Source organism: Symphalangus syndactylus, chromosome 21 (assembly GCF_028878055.3).
Source record: "Symphalangus syndactylus isolate Jambi chromosome 21, NHGRI_mSymSyn1-v2.1_pri, whole genome shotgun sequence".
Lineage (NCBI taxonomy): Eukaryota > Metazoa > Chordata > Mammalia > Primates > Hylobatidae > Symphalangus > Symphalangus syndactylus.
In genome coordinates this window covers 70717709-70734476 of record NC_072443.2, presented here as the reverse complement: position 1 = coordinate 70734476, position 16768 = coordinate 70717709, and the positions used below count along the sequence as shown (strand labels likewise).

The following is a 16768-nucleotide window of genomic DNA, read 5'->3' as shown; positions in this document are numbered from 1 at the left end:
AATCTAAACTCCATGAAGGCAGGGACTGGATTTTTCTATTATTTGTCCACAGTGCACACAGCAGACACTCAACAAATATTCATTGATTCAATCAATCAGTGTATTTACAAAAACAGAGTCAAGCACAGTTTATTCAACTGGAAACTTCAGAAGGTGCTTAAACAAGACAATGTAAATGCTTGGGTGAGCATCATTAATGAGTGATGTGACCCATTGGGTGACAAAAGGAAGCAGTTGGGTGTGGCCAGGCACAGTTCAAAAGCACTTTTAAATATTTTCCTTTATTTAATCCTCATATACAACCTCTGCATTAAATTGCAGAAAGGTCAGGCAGCTACTAGAGGAGTTGTGATTCAAATCTATATAGGGCGACTTGAGGATGGCCACTACTCTGTCCCACTTAGGGACTATGTATGTGCAAATGTCCAGGTAAATGCAAGTAAGGGAATGTCATGGTGGAATGGAGTTCTCCTGAGAAAAGAGGAATGTCACAGTGTATTATGAGCAATTAGGAATTTGATAAAGGATGCCTAAATGTCACTGTCCTATAAAAGACTGAGCCATGGAAACATACACAGCCTGCCAGACGGGATGTGTGACAATCACTTCGTTATTTGCTTTCCATCTTGAAGCTTTCTGTAAGTAATCACTAAGCAATGATTTTTTCCATGAGACAGGAATGCCATCAACCCAATGAACAAGCACATCCTGAAGTTGCTTTTCCAATGGTGGCGGTGTTACTGATTTGCTGTAATCCTCTCTTGTGCTGTCTCACAGGGCCTTTCTCATGATCAGCAACACGCATTTGCAGAGAGCTTTGATCCATACTCCTCTGCCCCCAACCCTGAAAAGCATCAAGCTGAGAAGCCAGGAAGCTAGGGGGTCATGAATTTATTGCTAATTGTATAATTCTGGTCACTAAGGGGAAACTTTCTGAATCCAACAGGATTAGGGCAGAGTTTCTCAACATCAGCACTATTGCTATTGTTGGGGACCGTCCCGTTCATTATAGGATGTTCAGAGCACCCACTAGATGCCAGTAGCAGCCTCCCCCATGTATAACAGTCAACAGTGTCTCCCTCCAAATATTGCCAAATGGCCCTGGGGTAGAGGAGTGGGGAGGGGGCAAAGTTGCCCCTGGTTGAGAACCAACCAGGGTTTAGAGATACAAACACCACTGTGTACATATGTGCACATATGGCCGTGGTGCATATAGTTACCTTGGCACAGAGCTTTTTTTCTTTGCTTTTTGCTTTGGGGTTTTTCTCTTTCCTGTTGTAGGTGGGGTTTTTTTTGTTGTTGTTGGTTTTTGTTTTTGAGATGGAGTCTCACTCCGTCACCCAGGCTGGAGTGCAGTGGTGTGATCTCAGCTCACTGCAACCTCTGCCTTCCGGGTTTTAGATTCTCGTGCCTCAGCCTCCTGAGTATCTGGGATTACAGGCTCCTGCCTCCATGCCTGGCTAATGTTTGTATTTGTAGCAGAGACAGGGTTTTATCATGTTGGTCAGGCTGGTCTCGAACTCCTGACCTCAAGTTATCCACCAATCTCAGCCTTCCAAAGTGCTGGGATTACAGGTGTGAGCTACTGTACCCAGCCGAAAGTGGGGGTTTTTGCTGGTTTTTTTTTTCTTTTGTTTTTTGTTTGCTCTTAATCTGAAGCAGAATCTTTACTTTAATCTTAACTCGTCTTTTTTAGCTCTGTCCATTTTATAAAACCTTTCCAAAGAGTTGATTACAACTGCTAACACTATTTTTGACATTTTTTTGTGTGTATCTTTTTTTTTTGATACAGGATCTCACTCCGTCGCAGGCTAGAGTGCAGTGGCATGATCATAGCTCACTGTAACCTTTAACTCCTGGGCTCAAGGAGTCCTCCCATCTCAGCCTCCCAGTAGCTTCAAGTATGCCACCATGCCTGGCTAATTTATTTTTGTAATTTTTTTGGTTTGTTCGTTTTTTTTGTTTTGAGACAGAGTCTCATTTTGTTGCTCAGGGTGGAGTGTAGTGGTGTGATCTTGGATCACTGCAACCTCTGCCACCTCCTGGCTATTCTCCCGCCTCAGCCTCCCAAGTAGGTAGGATTACAGGTGTGTGCCACCATGGCTGGCTAATTTTTGTGTTTTTAGTAGAGACAGGTTTCGCCATGTTGGCCGGGCTGATCTCAAACTCCTGACCTCAGGTGATTTGCCTGCCTTGGCCTCCCAAAGTGCTGGGATTACAGGCGTGAGCCACCATGCCTGGCCCAGCTGCTAATTTTTAAAATTTGTATAGAGACAGGAGTCTCGCTATGTTGCCCAAGCTGGTCTCAAACCCCTGACCTCGAGTGATCCTTCCACCTTGGCCTCCCAAACTCTGGGATTACAGGTGTGAGCCGCCACACCCAGCCAGTGCAACTGCTAACATTATTGAACCACTACTGTCTGTTTGATACCCTGCTAAGCATTTTACATGTATGTTTAAAGTTTAATCATCAAAATAAGATAGAGGTTGTATTATTCCCATTTACAGATGAGAAAACAGAAGTACAGGAAGTTAAGTGACTAGACATGGATTTCAGTGGTTTTGAGTGAGAGAGTTGAGATTTGGACCCAGGCTGCCTGATGCCTGTGTTTGCTTTCTTATTTAAGATGCAATACTCTTCTTTTTTTAGATGAAACCTACATCATCACTGTGTGCCGCTTCAATTCTTGATCTCAGAATTTTGACAAATGGGGCAAAATTTGATCTATGAGTAAAAAATCACACTCCTGTACTTTGAAATTACATGCTTGTGTACAGTTAGTGGAAACAGTTTAATCGCGGGACATGTGCATGAGAGCTGGCACTAACTGTGGACATATATGTCTTTCTCTTTTTACCACCAGAGTGTCTCTATGTATTCCCCTGCCAGTGGAACTACCGTCCCGATCACTGCATGTACGGAAGCAACTGCAGAGAGGCTGAGCATGAAGGTGTGTCTGTTCTGCATGGAAACCGAGGCGTCTACCATGATGATAAGCAACCAACGTTCAGAGCGCTCTACGAAGCAATACGGGATGTAAGTGCGCCCTTGCTTCTGTTAGCAGATGTGCTTATCAGCATGAAGCAATATCAGCGCTTTAGTCACCTGTCCCTTTGAAGGCCAAATATTCCCAAAGCATAGAGTTATACCAGTTATTCCCAACCTCAGTCACGCTCTGTCACTATATCCTCTTGCCACCTTGTACTATGTCATATCTACTTGACTTATTTCCACGTATACCATTCATTATCTTTTACTTAACTAAATTTACTTTAGGAGGAAATTTCTGTTTTTTGTTTTTGTTTTTTGAGATGGAGTCTTGCTGTGTTACCCAGGCTGGAGTGCAGTGGTGGGATCTTGGCTTACTGCAACCTCCACCTCCTGGGTTCAAGTGATTTTCCTGCCTCAGCCTCCCAAGTAGCTGGGACTACAGGCACGCGCCACCATGCCTGGCAAATTTTTGTATTTTTAGTAGAGATGGGGTTTCACCATGTTGGCCGGGCTGGTCTCGAACTCCTGACCTCAAGTGATCCACTCGCCTCAGCCTCCCAAAATGTTGGGATTACGGGTGTGAGCCACCTACATTAGGAGGAAATTTCATGTCACAAAGACAACTTTTTTGCCTTTTGCCATAGTGGAAGGTAACACATAGGATCAAGATTAGACAATAAAAAGAATATGATATTATTCAGTTCTAGCTAAATACGTTGCCTAGTTGCCAGCTCCAATCTGTTACTCAACCGGGGTCAAGGTGTTCAGTTAGGACAAGGAGCCAAACTAAAAGTAACAATCAAGCCTTTATTTGCTTAACTGCAGAAGTGCATGCAAGCAGCAGAAAGAGGCCCTGACTCCCCAGTCTTCCATTTTTCCCCACCAAAGGGTACAAGATAAGAGTCAAGTACATACAGCACAGATGGCAGGAACCTTCTCACTGCCAAGGGGCACTGAAGAAAAGGTTCTTGGCTGGGTGCAGTGGCTCAGGCCTGTAATCCCAGCACTTTGGGAGGCCAAGGTGGACAGATCATGAGGTCAGGAGATCGAGACTTTCCTAACATGGTGAAATCCAGTCTCTACTAAAAAATACAAAAAAAAAAATTTTTATGGTGGCGGGCGCCTGTAGTCCCAGCGACTCGGGAGGCTGAGGCAGGAGAATGGCGTGAACCCAGGAGGCGGAGCTTGCAGGGAACTGCGATGGCACCATTGCACTCCAGTCTGGGCAGGAGAGCAAGACTCTATCTCAAAAAAAAAAAGAAGGTTCTTGCCTCTTTATGGACTCAAGGGCTAGGGATGGGAAAAGAGAGGAGAAAATAGGGTAGGAATGCAGGTATGTGTATGAACATGGCTGTCTGGAGCCCTTTTTGCAACTTTCTCAAGAAAACTGCAACATAGTAAGACCCCATTTGTACAAAAAATTTAAAAAATAAGGGAGGCCTCATGCCTGTAATCTCAGTGACTTGGGAGGCTGAGGCAGGAGGATCACTTGACCCAGGAGTTCAAGGCTGCAGTGAGCTATGATTGCACAACTTCACTCCAGCTTGGGCAACAGAGCTAGACCCTGTCTCAAAAAAAAAAAAATTTCGTGACACAAGAAAACTATATGAAATTCAAATGTCAGCACTGGTAAATAAAGTCATATTGGGAACCAGTGATACCTATTCATTTATGTATTGTCATTTTTCTTTTGGTGGAGATGGGATCTTGCTTTGTTGCCCAGGCTGATTTCAAACTCCTGGCCTCAAGTGATCTTCCCATCCCAGCCTCACAAAGTGCTAGGACTACAGGTCTGAGCCATCATGCCTGGCCATTTATGTATTATCTATGGCTATGTTGGCACTATAATAACAGGATCATTAGTTGTGACAAAGGACATATGGTCTACAAAGTCTAAAATATTTACCATCTACTACTTTACAGAAAAAGTTTGCCAACCCCTGACATAAAACATGTAGAATTTATTAGACTTTGTTGTTAAAGATCGAATTCTCTCAGTTTCATGAACAGGCTTTGGTAGAAGTGAGGTAGGGGGTAAATCCTGTAACATAGTAACATTTTTTTGTGTATGAAAATGTGCGTTTGCAAAAAAAAAATAATAAAACATTTAAGGCCCAGCACAGTGGCTCATGCCTGTAATCCCAGCACTTTAAGAGGCAAAGAAGTGAGAGGATTGTTCCTAAGAGGAGTTTGAGGTCAGCGCAGCCAACATAGTGAGACCCCATCTCTATAAAAAATAAAATCGGCTCGTTGTGGTGGTTTATGCCTGTAATCCTAGCACATTGGGAGGCTGAGATAGGCAGATCACTTGAGGTTAGGAATTCAAGACCAGCCTGGCCAACATGGTAAAACCCCATCTCTACTAAAAATACAAAAATTAGCCGAGTATGGTGGTGCACGCTTTTAATCCCAGCTATTCGGGTAGGCAGATCACTTGAGGTTAGGAATTCAAGACCAGCCTGGCCAACATGGTAAAACCCCATCTCTACTAAAAATACAAAAATACAAAAATTAGCCGGGTATGGGGGTGCACGCCTATAATCCTCAGCTAGGCTGAGACAGGAGAATTGCTTGAACCTGGGAGGCGGAGGTTGCAGTGAGTGTTGATTGCACTCCTGCACTCCAGCCTGGGTGACAGAGTGACACTCCATCTCAAAAAAACCAATTAATTAATTAATTAATTAATTAAATAGGCCCGGTACAGTTGCTCATGCCTATAATCCCAGCACTTTGGAGGCTGAGGCGAGGAGTTCAAGACCAGCCTGGGCAACATAGTAAGACCCTGTCTCTGAAAAGACAAATTTAAAAAAAGAAAATAAATGAAAAAAAGAAAGCAAGCATTTGCTAGGGAGAGTCCTGGAGAATTCCAACTCTGAAATTCCCAGAGTTCGCTGTGCGTGGTGGCTCACGTCTGTAATCCCAGCACTTTGGGAGGCCGAGGTGGGTGGATCACCTGAGGTCAGGAGTTCGAGACCAGCCTGACCAACAGGGAGAAACCCTGTCTCTACTAAAAATACAAAATTAACCAGGCGTCGTGGTGGATGCCTGTAATCCCAGCTACTCGGGTGGCTGAGGCAGGAGAATTACTTGAACCCAGGAAGCAGAGGTTGCAGTGAGCCGAGATCATGCCATTGCACTCCAGCCTGGGCAACAAGAGTGAAATTCCATCTCAAAAAAAGAAAAAAGAAATTCCTAGAGTTGACTTCTGTACATTGAAAGTGTTTAGCGTGCATCCAAGCTTTTTCTTCTGCATTTCCTGCTGTTTGGTTTTCAAAGGCTGCGTGATTTAATTACGCAGAAAATTTGTTCTGCGCTTAATGATATCCTCACATTTAAATATTCAAACACTGACTCCAGGGGCAAACTCATTCAGGAGTACAAGCGGAAGTTAAATAAGTACACAGCAGCCATGTGTCTATCAGAGCCACTCTTGGGTTTCTTTTGTGATCTGTCACCCCTGGTTTGGAGTTGAGCAGCTGTGGTTCTTGAGTTACAACTCATCTTGTTTGTTTTCTGGGGGATCAGAAAGAGGGCTGAACAACTTTGTTTCATAAATGATTCTGCTTAGTACACTCCATGATTTTCCTCAGTTGGGCCTAAAAATACAGTTTTCATTCAGGCATTTCAATCAGAAAAATCACTAACCCTGACCCAAAATGTGAGTAAACATAAAGAGACTCCATCATAAAAGATGTATTTCCGCATTCTCTACAATGCTGTGAACCATTGTGTAGTGGGTCAGAGCTTGGCTTTGGGCCTGGACAGACGGGTTCAAACCCCAATTTTGCCACTTTCTGGTGATTTGCCATTAACTGTGCCCTTACCTCACTGGGCCTCAGTTTTTTCATCTGTCAAGTGTAGATAATAAGATTATCTACCTTAAACAAGTGTTATGAAAATTCAACAAAATGCTAGTCTTTACACTTTTAGTACAGAGCCTGACTTACAGTTTGTGCAATAATTAGAAGTTGTTTTGGCCAGGTGCGGTGGCTCACACCTGTACAGCACTTTGGGAGGCTGAGGCAGGTGGATCACTTGAGGTCAGGAGTTCGAGACCAGCCTGGCCAAAGTGGCGAAACCCTGTCTCTACTAAAAACATGAAAATTAGCCAGGCGTGGTGGCTCATGCCTGTAATCCCAGCTACTTGAGAGGCTGAGGTTGGAGAATGGCTTGAAACCGGGAGGCAGAGGTTACAGCAAGCCAGGATCGTGCCACTGCACTCCAGCCTGGGCGACAGGGTGACACTCCATCTGAAAAAAAAAAGATATAAAGAAGTTGTTTTGATGATAACGATTTCACACTTTCTCTAGCTTTTTCACATTTCTCTCTCTCTTCTTGCTTGTAAACATTTTCTCTATATATATTTTTTTCTTTTTCTCCCTTCATCTGTCTCTGAAAATATTATCTCTCTTTCTCTCTATTTCTCTCTCTGTTTCAGGTGCTCATAGACATCCTAACCTGTGTTGTACGTGTTTGTGTGAAAGGGCAGTGCAGCCTCCCCACAAGAAGGCATCTATCAGATAGACCTTTTTTCAGTAATTCTCTTGATAATCATTTATGAAGCATCTATTGTATGCAGGAACAATTCTAGTTTCTAGGAATTTGGAAGGTAATAAGATGAACAAAGCCCTAGTCTTTAAGAAGCATATATTCTGAGCTGGGCGCAGTGGGTCACGCCCGTAATCCCAGCACTTTGGGAGACTGAGGCAGGTGGATCACCTGAGGTCATGGGTTCAAGACCAGCCTGGCCAACATGGTGAAACCCCGTCTCTACTAAAAATACAAAAATAAGCCGGGCGCGGTGGCAGGCACCTGTAATCCCAGCTACTCAGGAGGCTGAGGCAGGAGAATTGCTTGAACCCAGGAGGCGGAAGTTGCAGTGAGCCGAGATCACACCACTGCACTCCAGCCTGGGTGACAGAGCAAGACTGTCTTGGGGAAAAAAAAAAAAAAAAAAAAAAAAAAAAAAAAGCATATATTCTGGTGGGGGAAGCCAGACAATACTCATTGAGAAAAAGAAAGAAGGAAAAATCCAGCCTGGGCAACATAGTGAGATGTGTCTCTACAAAAATTAAAAAAAAAAAAAAAAAAAAATTTAGCCTGGTGGCACATGCCCGTAGTCCCAGCTACTGGGCAGGGAGGGGTTGGGGCTGGGGTGGGAAGATCCCTTGAGCTTAGGAGGCCAAGGCTACAGTGAGCTAGGATGGCACCACTGTACTCCAGCCAGAGCAAGACTTTGCCTCTTTAGGAAAAAAATAATAACAACTGGGCATCGTGGCAAGTGCCTGTGGTCCCAGCTCATTGTGAGGCTGAGATGGAGGATCACGTGAGCTCACGAGTTCAAGGCTGCAGTGAGCCGTGATTGCCCCTCTGCACTCCAGCCTGGGTGACACAGCAAGACTCTATCTCAAAAAAAAAAAAAAAGAAGAAAAAGAAAAAAAAATCCTCTGAGATAGTGAAAGGAGTTCAAAAGGTGTAAAAAGAGTGGGCTGATGGGTCCAAAGTCCCGGGCTGGAAAGGAGTGTTCTACCAGCTGGGGGGAGGGGCACCAGGAAGGCTGCTTGTAAGTCCTAGATTTATCAGATGGAGGCAGCCCAGGGGAAATCTGGGGAAAATCCCGTGAAACAGAAGGAACAACCAGGGGAAAGTCCCGGAGGCGGGAATGAATTTGGTGTGCTGGAAAGACAGGAATGGCCAGATAAGAGGAGAGAGGAGGAACTGAGAGGGGAGAGTTTCCAGGTCACCTTGAACCTTTAGAACAAGGGAGGAGTTGGAATCTCATTCTAATGGCAGTGGAAAGCCCCTTCAGGAAAGTGATAGGCTCTGATTTATGATTTAAAAATATCACCTTGGTAACGTGGTGGAAGGGATGCAAGAGTGAAAACACAAAGGCTATTTATTGGTGAGACTAATCGCAGCCACCTGGGTGAGCAATGGGGCCAGCATGGGCTTGTGTGGTGGCAGGAAAATGGGAAGAAGTGGCCATACTTGGGATATGTTGTTGAGATAGAGTTTACAGGACTTGCTGATGAATTGGATGAGGGTTGTCGGGGGAAAGAGAGGAATTGAGGGTGATTCCAAGGTTTTGACCTATCCTGTTCCCATTACTGGGGCTACAGTAGTGAAAAGGACAGATTCAGGACTGGCCTCAAGGGGTTTATCAATGGTTTAAATTTCATGATTAAAGAAAAAGTATCCCAAACCTGGCCTGGAAGAGAACCTTCTTGCATTACATAATACATAATCTCCTTCCGAGAAGAAATTGGCATCTCTGATAAACCTGTGTAAGCAGTATTTCTGATTAATTTTAAAGGATTAACATTTGTTCTAGGAAACCAGACACCCACCTCTCCTGTTAGGCAAGAGTGTACTGATCTTTAACCATTCTTCTTTCATTTCCCGCTAGTCTTTCCATATAAAATGTCCTGAACAAGAGTGGATCTGTGGCTTGATCTACTACCAGCCTTTTCCCTTTCAACAAGATTGTAATACAGCTTTGACACATGTGCATAACTAAGTGGTCTGAAAGATTTATTTTGGGCTATACTGCTCATAGATGTATTCCATGAAGAAAACAAAAGAATTTTTAAAAATGACAGTGATGATCTCAAAGGCCCAGTATTAAGAGGGAAGTAAACAACCACTAATATTTGGTACCTGAATTATTAAAATATGGTCTATTGCCAATAAATTTTACTAGTAATTGTTAAACCGTGAGCTTCATGAGATTACCATAGACATACCCTAAAGTTTCTTCATTAAGATTAAGGGCAAAAAAGATGAAGAATTCATTGTTTTGTTGCAGTAGATTTCAAGCGAGTATCTTGAGCCTTGCTTCTACTCAGCATAAACATGCTATGATATATGGACTTTCCTGTCCTTAGACATGCATCATTTTTAGATTGTAAGACCCTTAAGGACCCCAATTTTTTTTTAAATTTTATTACTATTCTTTTTTAATGAGATGGGGTCTTGCCATGTTGCTCAGGCTGGTCTCAAACTCCTGGGCTCAAGTGGTCCTCCCACCTCGGCCTCTCAAAGTGCTGGGGTTACAGGTGTAAGCCACCATGCCTGGCCTTTTTCTTTTTAAAGAGTTAAAGAAACTGAGGTTCAGAGAGTTTAAATGATTACCTGGGGTTGCACAGCTGAGACAGGATTTTAAGTTAGATCCTCAAAGGTCTTTTCACTTGTCCAAACCTGTGCCTGTGGGCTTATCGTAATTCCTGTGTCATTTCTTAGTAAAAATGATCTGCATTTAAAATGGCATTTCCGTTACTAAATAAACTTTTTTTTTGTCATCTTTCAGTTTCCCTTTCAAGACAATCTCTTTCAATCCATGTATTATCCCCTTCAGCTGAAGTTTTTGGAGACTGTGCACACTTTATGTGGACGAATCCCGCAAGTTTTTCTGAAGCAAATTGAGAAAACAATGAAAAGGGCTTATGAGAAACACGTCATCATCCATGTTGGCCCCAACCAGATGCACTGAATATTTTGTCTTGTTGCAAGTCAATTAGGCATCTTGTGACCAAGGAAATATTAATCTCTAAGCTGCCTGGGTCTTTGTGTGTGAATATTTAATGGTGCTCCATGACTGTTGAGTTTTAAAAACCTCGTTAAGTTTTGCCAAATCAGTTGCCCCCAAAAGGGAGTATGCTTTTCCTTATTTTTTTTCTAAAATGCTATTTATCTCTAAGAAAAAAAAAAGACTATTATGCATTTAACATTGTTTAAGCAGGTTGAGCTAGTTGTGAAAATAGCTTTTGTGAGCCTTCCAATTCCTAAACGTCTGAGACCATTTCAGTGGCACCTGAGGTGTTATATTGATCTAGCATTCCTGAGACTCTTTCTGTGCAACTGACTCCCCCACACCTGTGTTATAAAAGTAATACACACTTGTGAAACAGACAGACACACTTGTAGACCATATGGGTCAAGGGCTCAACATCAAGATTAGATTAGCCATAATCCTATTGACCAGTGGAAAAGATTGTTTCCATTTTAAAGCAGTTCCTTACAACCTTTTTTCTCTACTTTTCCATTTTCCACTCTAACATACATCTAAAACAGGTAATCTCAGTAAAAGCTGGACTTTTTGCTGAGATTTTTATGTGGGAGACTAAAATATTAGATGAGATGATTATGTGTACAGAATTTTATTTAAAATACATCTGAGAGAAGCATTCAGATACTTGGGCAGTGTTAAAGGATGAAGCATATATCTGGGGGTATTTCTTCTTCTTTTTCTTTCTTCTTTTTTTTTTTTTTTTTTTGAGACGGAATCTCACTCTATAGCCCAGGCTGGAGTGCAGTGGCACGATCTCGGCTGACTGCAACTTCCACCTCCCGGGTTCAAGTGATTCTCATGCCTCAGCCTTCCCAGTAGCTGGGATTACAAGTGTGCACCACCACACCTGGCTAATTTTTGTATTTTTAGTAGAGGCAGGGTTTTACCATGTTGGCCAGGCTGGTCTTGATCTCCTGACCTCAAGTGATTTGCCTGCCTCAGCCTCCCAAAGTGCTGGGATTACAAGTGTGAGCCACTGCACCCAGCCAATCTGGGAGTATTTCTAAAGAAAAAAAATGGTTTCGATTTGTGGAGGACTAAATAATAACACATTTCTATGCAACAATAGCTGCTGAGAGGAAATTCAGGAATTTTTGTGTTTACCACAGACAAAAACATTTGATATGTTAATCATCAGTAGCTGTGGTCATCTCTCTTTCTTAAACTCTTGGGCAATGGGTGGAAATCAGAGACCAACTTCAAATTTAATGTGTAAAAAACAAATAGTTCAGCTGCTTCTATTGGCAAGAAAATTCAACTTCCTACCAGCCTTAGAAAGTTCTCTTTAAACAATTTCTTTCCCCCTAGGGTTACCCAGCTGGTCCATACAGGTTTTATCACCTCACTGCAAGGAGGAAGTTGAATATTCTGTTCCCTATGGGGATCTGGCTTAATCCCTAGCTGCTCATATAGTTGGTATCAGCATAGCAATATTTTGCATAATGCTTTATTTTTCTCAAATGACTATTGCATAAATGATCTTGATATTGCAACAGCCTAGTGCATTCAGTAGGGTCCTGAATCATCTCTATAAGGTAAACAAGGAAATTGTAACACAAAGAAATAAACATATTGAATATAATTGCTATTCTGTAAGACATACAGTCTGTGTAAGATGCATCTTATTTACAGAGACATTTTTGAAAATTAAAATATTAAATATCTTTTGTTATATAGAGACAATGATCTGAAAGTATAAAATGAAAAATATTGTCTTGTTGATGTAAATATGATATCTTTATATATATTAGAATCCAATAAGATATCATGGGCGCAATATTAGCAAAAAAAGTCAGTTTTACCCTGAAAAAAAAATAGATATGAAAATCTCAGCACTACACAGAAATGTTTAGATGTCAATCAGTTTTGGTATGCAGCATTATTATAGCAGTAACAAATTTAAATCTAAAATTTTAGGGTAATACTTTCCTTCTGATCAGTTGCCCTGTGGTTATTTTTGTTAAGGAAACTACCGATATGATGGGAAACTCTTATTTTTGCTGTTATATTTTGTTTCCTTATTTCACTACTAGAGGTGACATCATTATTTTGTAACTTTAGTACTAGGCTTTCCATTTGTGGTATGGACACATATGATATGGAGCAATTTTTGAATTGTCTTTCGCATAAGGGAAATTGCATCTTATATACCCATAAATTGGGTTTTAGTGAAAGAGCCAGGATGGAACATAATTTCCTAACTTCCATCCCAGTTTCCTTTCTACTTGTTCAGAATGGCCAGTGAAACGCACAAATGGCACTCAGATTTGTTGATGGCTCACAAACTCAAAGAGGTTCCTTCCCTCCTTTTGTAAGTCCCACAAAAACATCTACTGTAAAGACTTGAAATACAATGCCTTTCTTTTTTATGAGAGCCAAGTTTACCCACAACTCTCAACTACCGGTACTGGTCTAACTGTGCAGAAAAGGGTTGCCCACAAAGGTCAATGATATCACCCTAGAACATTCTAGAATGATGAATTTTGAGAATGTGAAACCTTAGAACCTCGTGTGGTTGTGTGCCTTGGAATTCCTGTGCTGTATCCTGAAATTTTAGCTGAATTTGGCAGAGAATTTAGAGAAAATTTGCTTTTCTAATCCTTGCTGCCTGAAAGTGCTAATTATTGTCCATAGCTAGGATATTACCATGCAGCAATATTTTCTCTGCCTTTGATAATTCCCAGCAAATTACTATGTTAACCACCTTTGAAATCCAGGAGCCACAAATTTTAATTCAGTGGCCTGCTAAAACATTCACTCTCTGTTCTAAAGTTTGCCAAAGGTGGTGCTGCCCCATATGCCACATTGAATACTGGGAAGGGCCAGGCGCGGTGGCTCACGCCTGTAATCCCAGCAGTTTGGGAGGCCGAGGTGGGCGGATCACGAGGTTAGGAGATCAAGACCATCCTGCCAAACACGGTGAAACCCAGTATCTACTAAAAATACAAAAAATTAGCCGGGCGTGGTGGCGCCTGTGGTCCCAGCTACTCGGGAGGCTGAGGCAGGAGAATGGCGTGAACCCGGGAGGCGGAGCTTGCAGGGAGCCGAGATTGCGCCACTGCACTCCTGCCTGGGCAACAGAGCGAGACTCCGTCTCAAAAAAAAAAAAAAAAAAAAGAATACTGGGAAGAAGGTGGACCAGTTCTCTCCTCTCCTCCTGCCCTGCCTTTTCTCTCTTCCCTCTCTTTTCTTCTTTACTCATTTCTTTTTAATTTCTGTTTAATGCATGTAACTATTGAGTTCCATTAGAGAAGGAAAGAGCACTTTCTGATAGCAAAAGGTGACAGTATTTTTATATGCATCGAGATTGAGGTTTTTCAACAGCAGTGTCACTGGAAATGCTGACAATATTTTTCTTGCTGAGTGTTTCTCCAATATAAATCTCAGTATTCATGGCTTACATTGAAAATTCTAATAGTTAAACAATTAACTGGCTAGAAAAGCAATTTAAGTTTTTCTTCAACTTCCAAAATGGCAATTTAGCACTTTGGATACAAAGGTCCAAGCTTTACTATTTATGGGATATGTCTAGTTCATATTCAGTGCTTCCACTGCAAATTATTGTGACTTTTACCAAATTTGGTATTGAAATGGGCATTTATGTGGACTCAGACGTTTAAGAGTATTTCTTTTACATACAGTTATGGTGTTCATGAGAAAAAACAATCAAATAAACCAAATCATACAAAACATTATTATTTACAGTGATTGAAAACAAAAGATTGATCCAATAACAATCACTCCAGCCCAGCCTGAAAGCAGGACATTCGTACAAATTTAGATTTATGTATAAATATTATCTGATATTTATACATATAAAAGATAAATTACATGTGTTTGATAAACCAACATGAACATGATTTCATCACTGAAATCAGAAATATGTTCAGTTCTGTGATAGCACAAATCATATTCCCTCTCTTTCTTTCTTTCTTTTTTTTTTTATTTTTTTTGAGATGGAGTCTCGCTCTGTCGCCCAGGCTGGAGTGCAGTGGCACGATCTTGGCTCACTGCAAGCTCCACCTCCCAGGTTCACACCATTCTCCTGCCTCAGCCTCCCGAGTAGCTGGGACCACAGGCACCACCACGCTGAGATAATTTTTTGTATTTTTAGTAGAGAAGGGGTTTCACTGTGTTAGCCAGGATAGTCTTGATCTCCTGACCTCGTCATCCGCCCGCCTCGACCTCCCAAAGTGCTGGGATTACAGGCATGAGCCACCGCGCCCGGCCTCTTTTCTTTCTTTCTTTTTCTTTTTCTTTCTTTTTTATTCTTGCTCTCTTGCTCTGTCTCTCTTTCTCTTTCTCTCTCTCTTTCCCTCCCTCCCTCCCTCTCTCTGTCTCTTTCTTTCCTAAGCAAGCTAACACAGGACATATTCTCTCTTTTTTTTTCTTTTTTTGAGACGGAGTCTCCATCTGTCACCTAGGCTGGAGTGCAGTGGCACAATCACAGCTTACTGCAGCCTCCGCCTCCCAGGTTCAAACGATTCTCATGCCTCAGTCTTCCGAGTAGCTGGGACTCCAGGTGTGCACCACCATGCCCAGCTAATTTTTGAATGTTTAGTAGAGATAGGGTTTCACCATGTTGGCCAGGCTGGTCTCGAACTCCTGAGCTCAAGTGATCCACCTGCCTTGGCCTCCTAAAGTGCTGGAATTACAGGCATGAGCCACTGTGCCCAGCTGACATATTCTCACTTAATAGAATTATAGAGAAATTTTTCATGTTTTTCTTTTTCTCTCCCACTTTTTCATGTTCCTCTTTTTCATTTTTGCCTTTCCGTTTCTGTCTATGATGTAAGCTTCTGAGTAGAACCAAGAAGCTTGGCTTTAGTGGTAGAATGACAGAACTTAGGGATCCCTTGCAGGCTAGAACGAAGTTCTAACCCTTAGACCAAATCTTTATGTTAAGAGTTTTCCAGAATTTTTTTAAAAAAATAAATCAACACAACACACACACACACACACACATACACACACACACAGACACACTGCCTTTAAAAGGAGGAGCCAATATTTGTTGTACCTGTGAACTGAGGAATTATAGATAAACCTTAGGTCAAATCATTCCACAATTGCATTGGTGGTATTGAAAACTGATGAGATTTCTCTGACAAAGAGAGAGCTTTGTCCTAGTTTTTGTTCTTCATAGGTCAAAACTGGAAATATTCTCGTCTGCAAGATAAAGTGTTTGTGCTTGTATCACCATATGCATGAACATGTAACAATCAGACACAATTTCTGCTTCATCAGTTTCACATGTTCATGTTGTCACTGAAAAAATGCATCCACTGTTTATAGCTCCCAAGGAGACCCCAAATTCATTTTTTTTTCTTTTGAGATGGAGTCTTGCTCTTGTTGCCCAGGCTGGAGAGCAGTAGCGCGATCTCAGCTCAATGCAACCCCCGCCTCCTGAGTTCAAGTGATTCTCCTGCCTCAGCCTCCCCAGTAGCTGGGATTTACAGGTGCCCGCTACCATGCCTGGCTAATTTTTGTATTTTTAGTAGAGACAGGATTTCACCATGTTGACCAGGCAGGTGTCAAACTCCTGACCTCAGGTGATCCACCCACCTCGGCCTCCCAAAGTGCTGGGATTACAGGAGTGAGCCACCGCGCCTGGCCCTGTATTCATTTTTTATGTTGGAAAACATTTTTTTGTAATTTTTCTTTGCAAAGAAATGAGCATAAAAAAGAAGACTCCAAGGAAAAGAAATTATTACGGCAAATTAAAAGGGACACGGTACTATGATTTAATTACTGTCTTGTCTTTTTAAAATGTCATCTCTTGTTTTACACTTTTTTTAAAATAAAAGCTTTAAAAACACGTCTTCGGGTAATATTTTGGAGATATGTTTCTTTTATATAAGATTTCAAGTTTAAACATTTACAATAATAATAATATTTAAATTCTTATAACAAGTAATGAAATACTTGGTTTAGTAATTAGCTTAGTCTATTTTTAAAAATCATTAAAATTTGCTTTGTTTTTAAAAATGCCATACTACAAATAATGTTACTTGGTTTTAATGGTGTTGTGTGTTTAAGACAGAATAAACAGAGTTTGAAGAATGTGAAAATTAGTTTTCTATGTTCCTACATTTTATTTAACAAAATTGAGCCTAACTTGCTAGCTACTACACACATCAAAAGTAACTGACTAAGCCAGATGCCGTGGCTCATGCCTGTAATCCCAAACTTTGGGAGACTGAGGCTGG

The 16768-nt window shown here is 41.6% G+C and overlaps 1 protein-coding gene across 3 annotated transcripts in view; it reads left to right on the top strand.

Moving 5' to 3' along the window:
- GXYLT2 (glucoside xylosyltransferase 2) overlaps positions 1–16391 on the top strand; it is a 94251-nt gene extending 77860 nt beyond the window's left edge. For 2 of the 3 annotated variants that reach the window (XM_055260452.2, XM_055260453.2), the window contains 2 exons: positions 2865–3037; positions 10299–16391. In XM_055260452.2, the coding sequence (XP_055116427.2) occupies positions 2865–3037; positions 10299–10481 (356 nt within the window). In that variant the 3' untranslated portion in view covers positions 10482–16391. The remainder of the gene's footprint in view (positions 1–2864; positions 3038–10298) is intronic. The other variant, XM_055260455.2, reaches the window with a different exon arrangement.
- Positions 16392–16768: the final 377 nt, after the last annotated feature.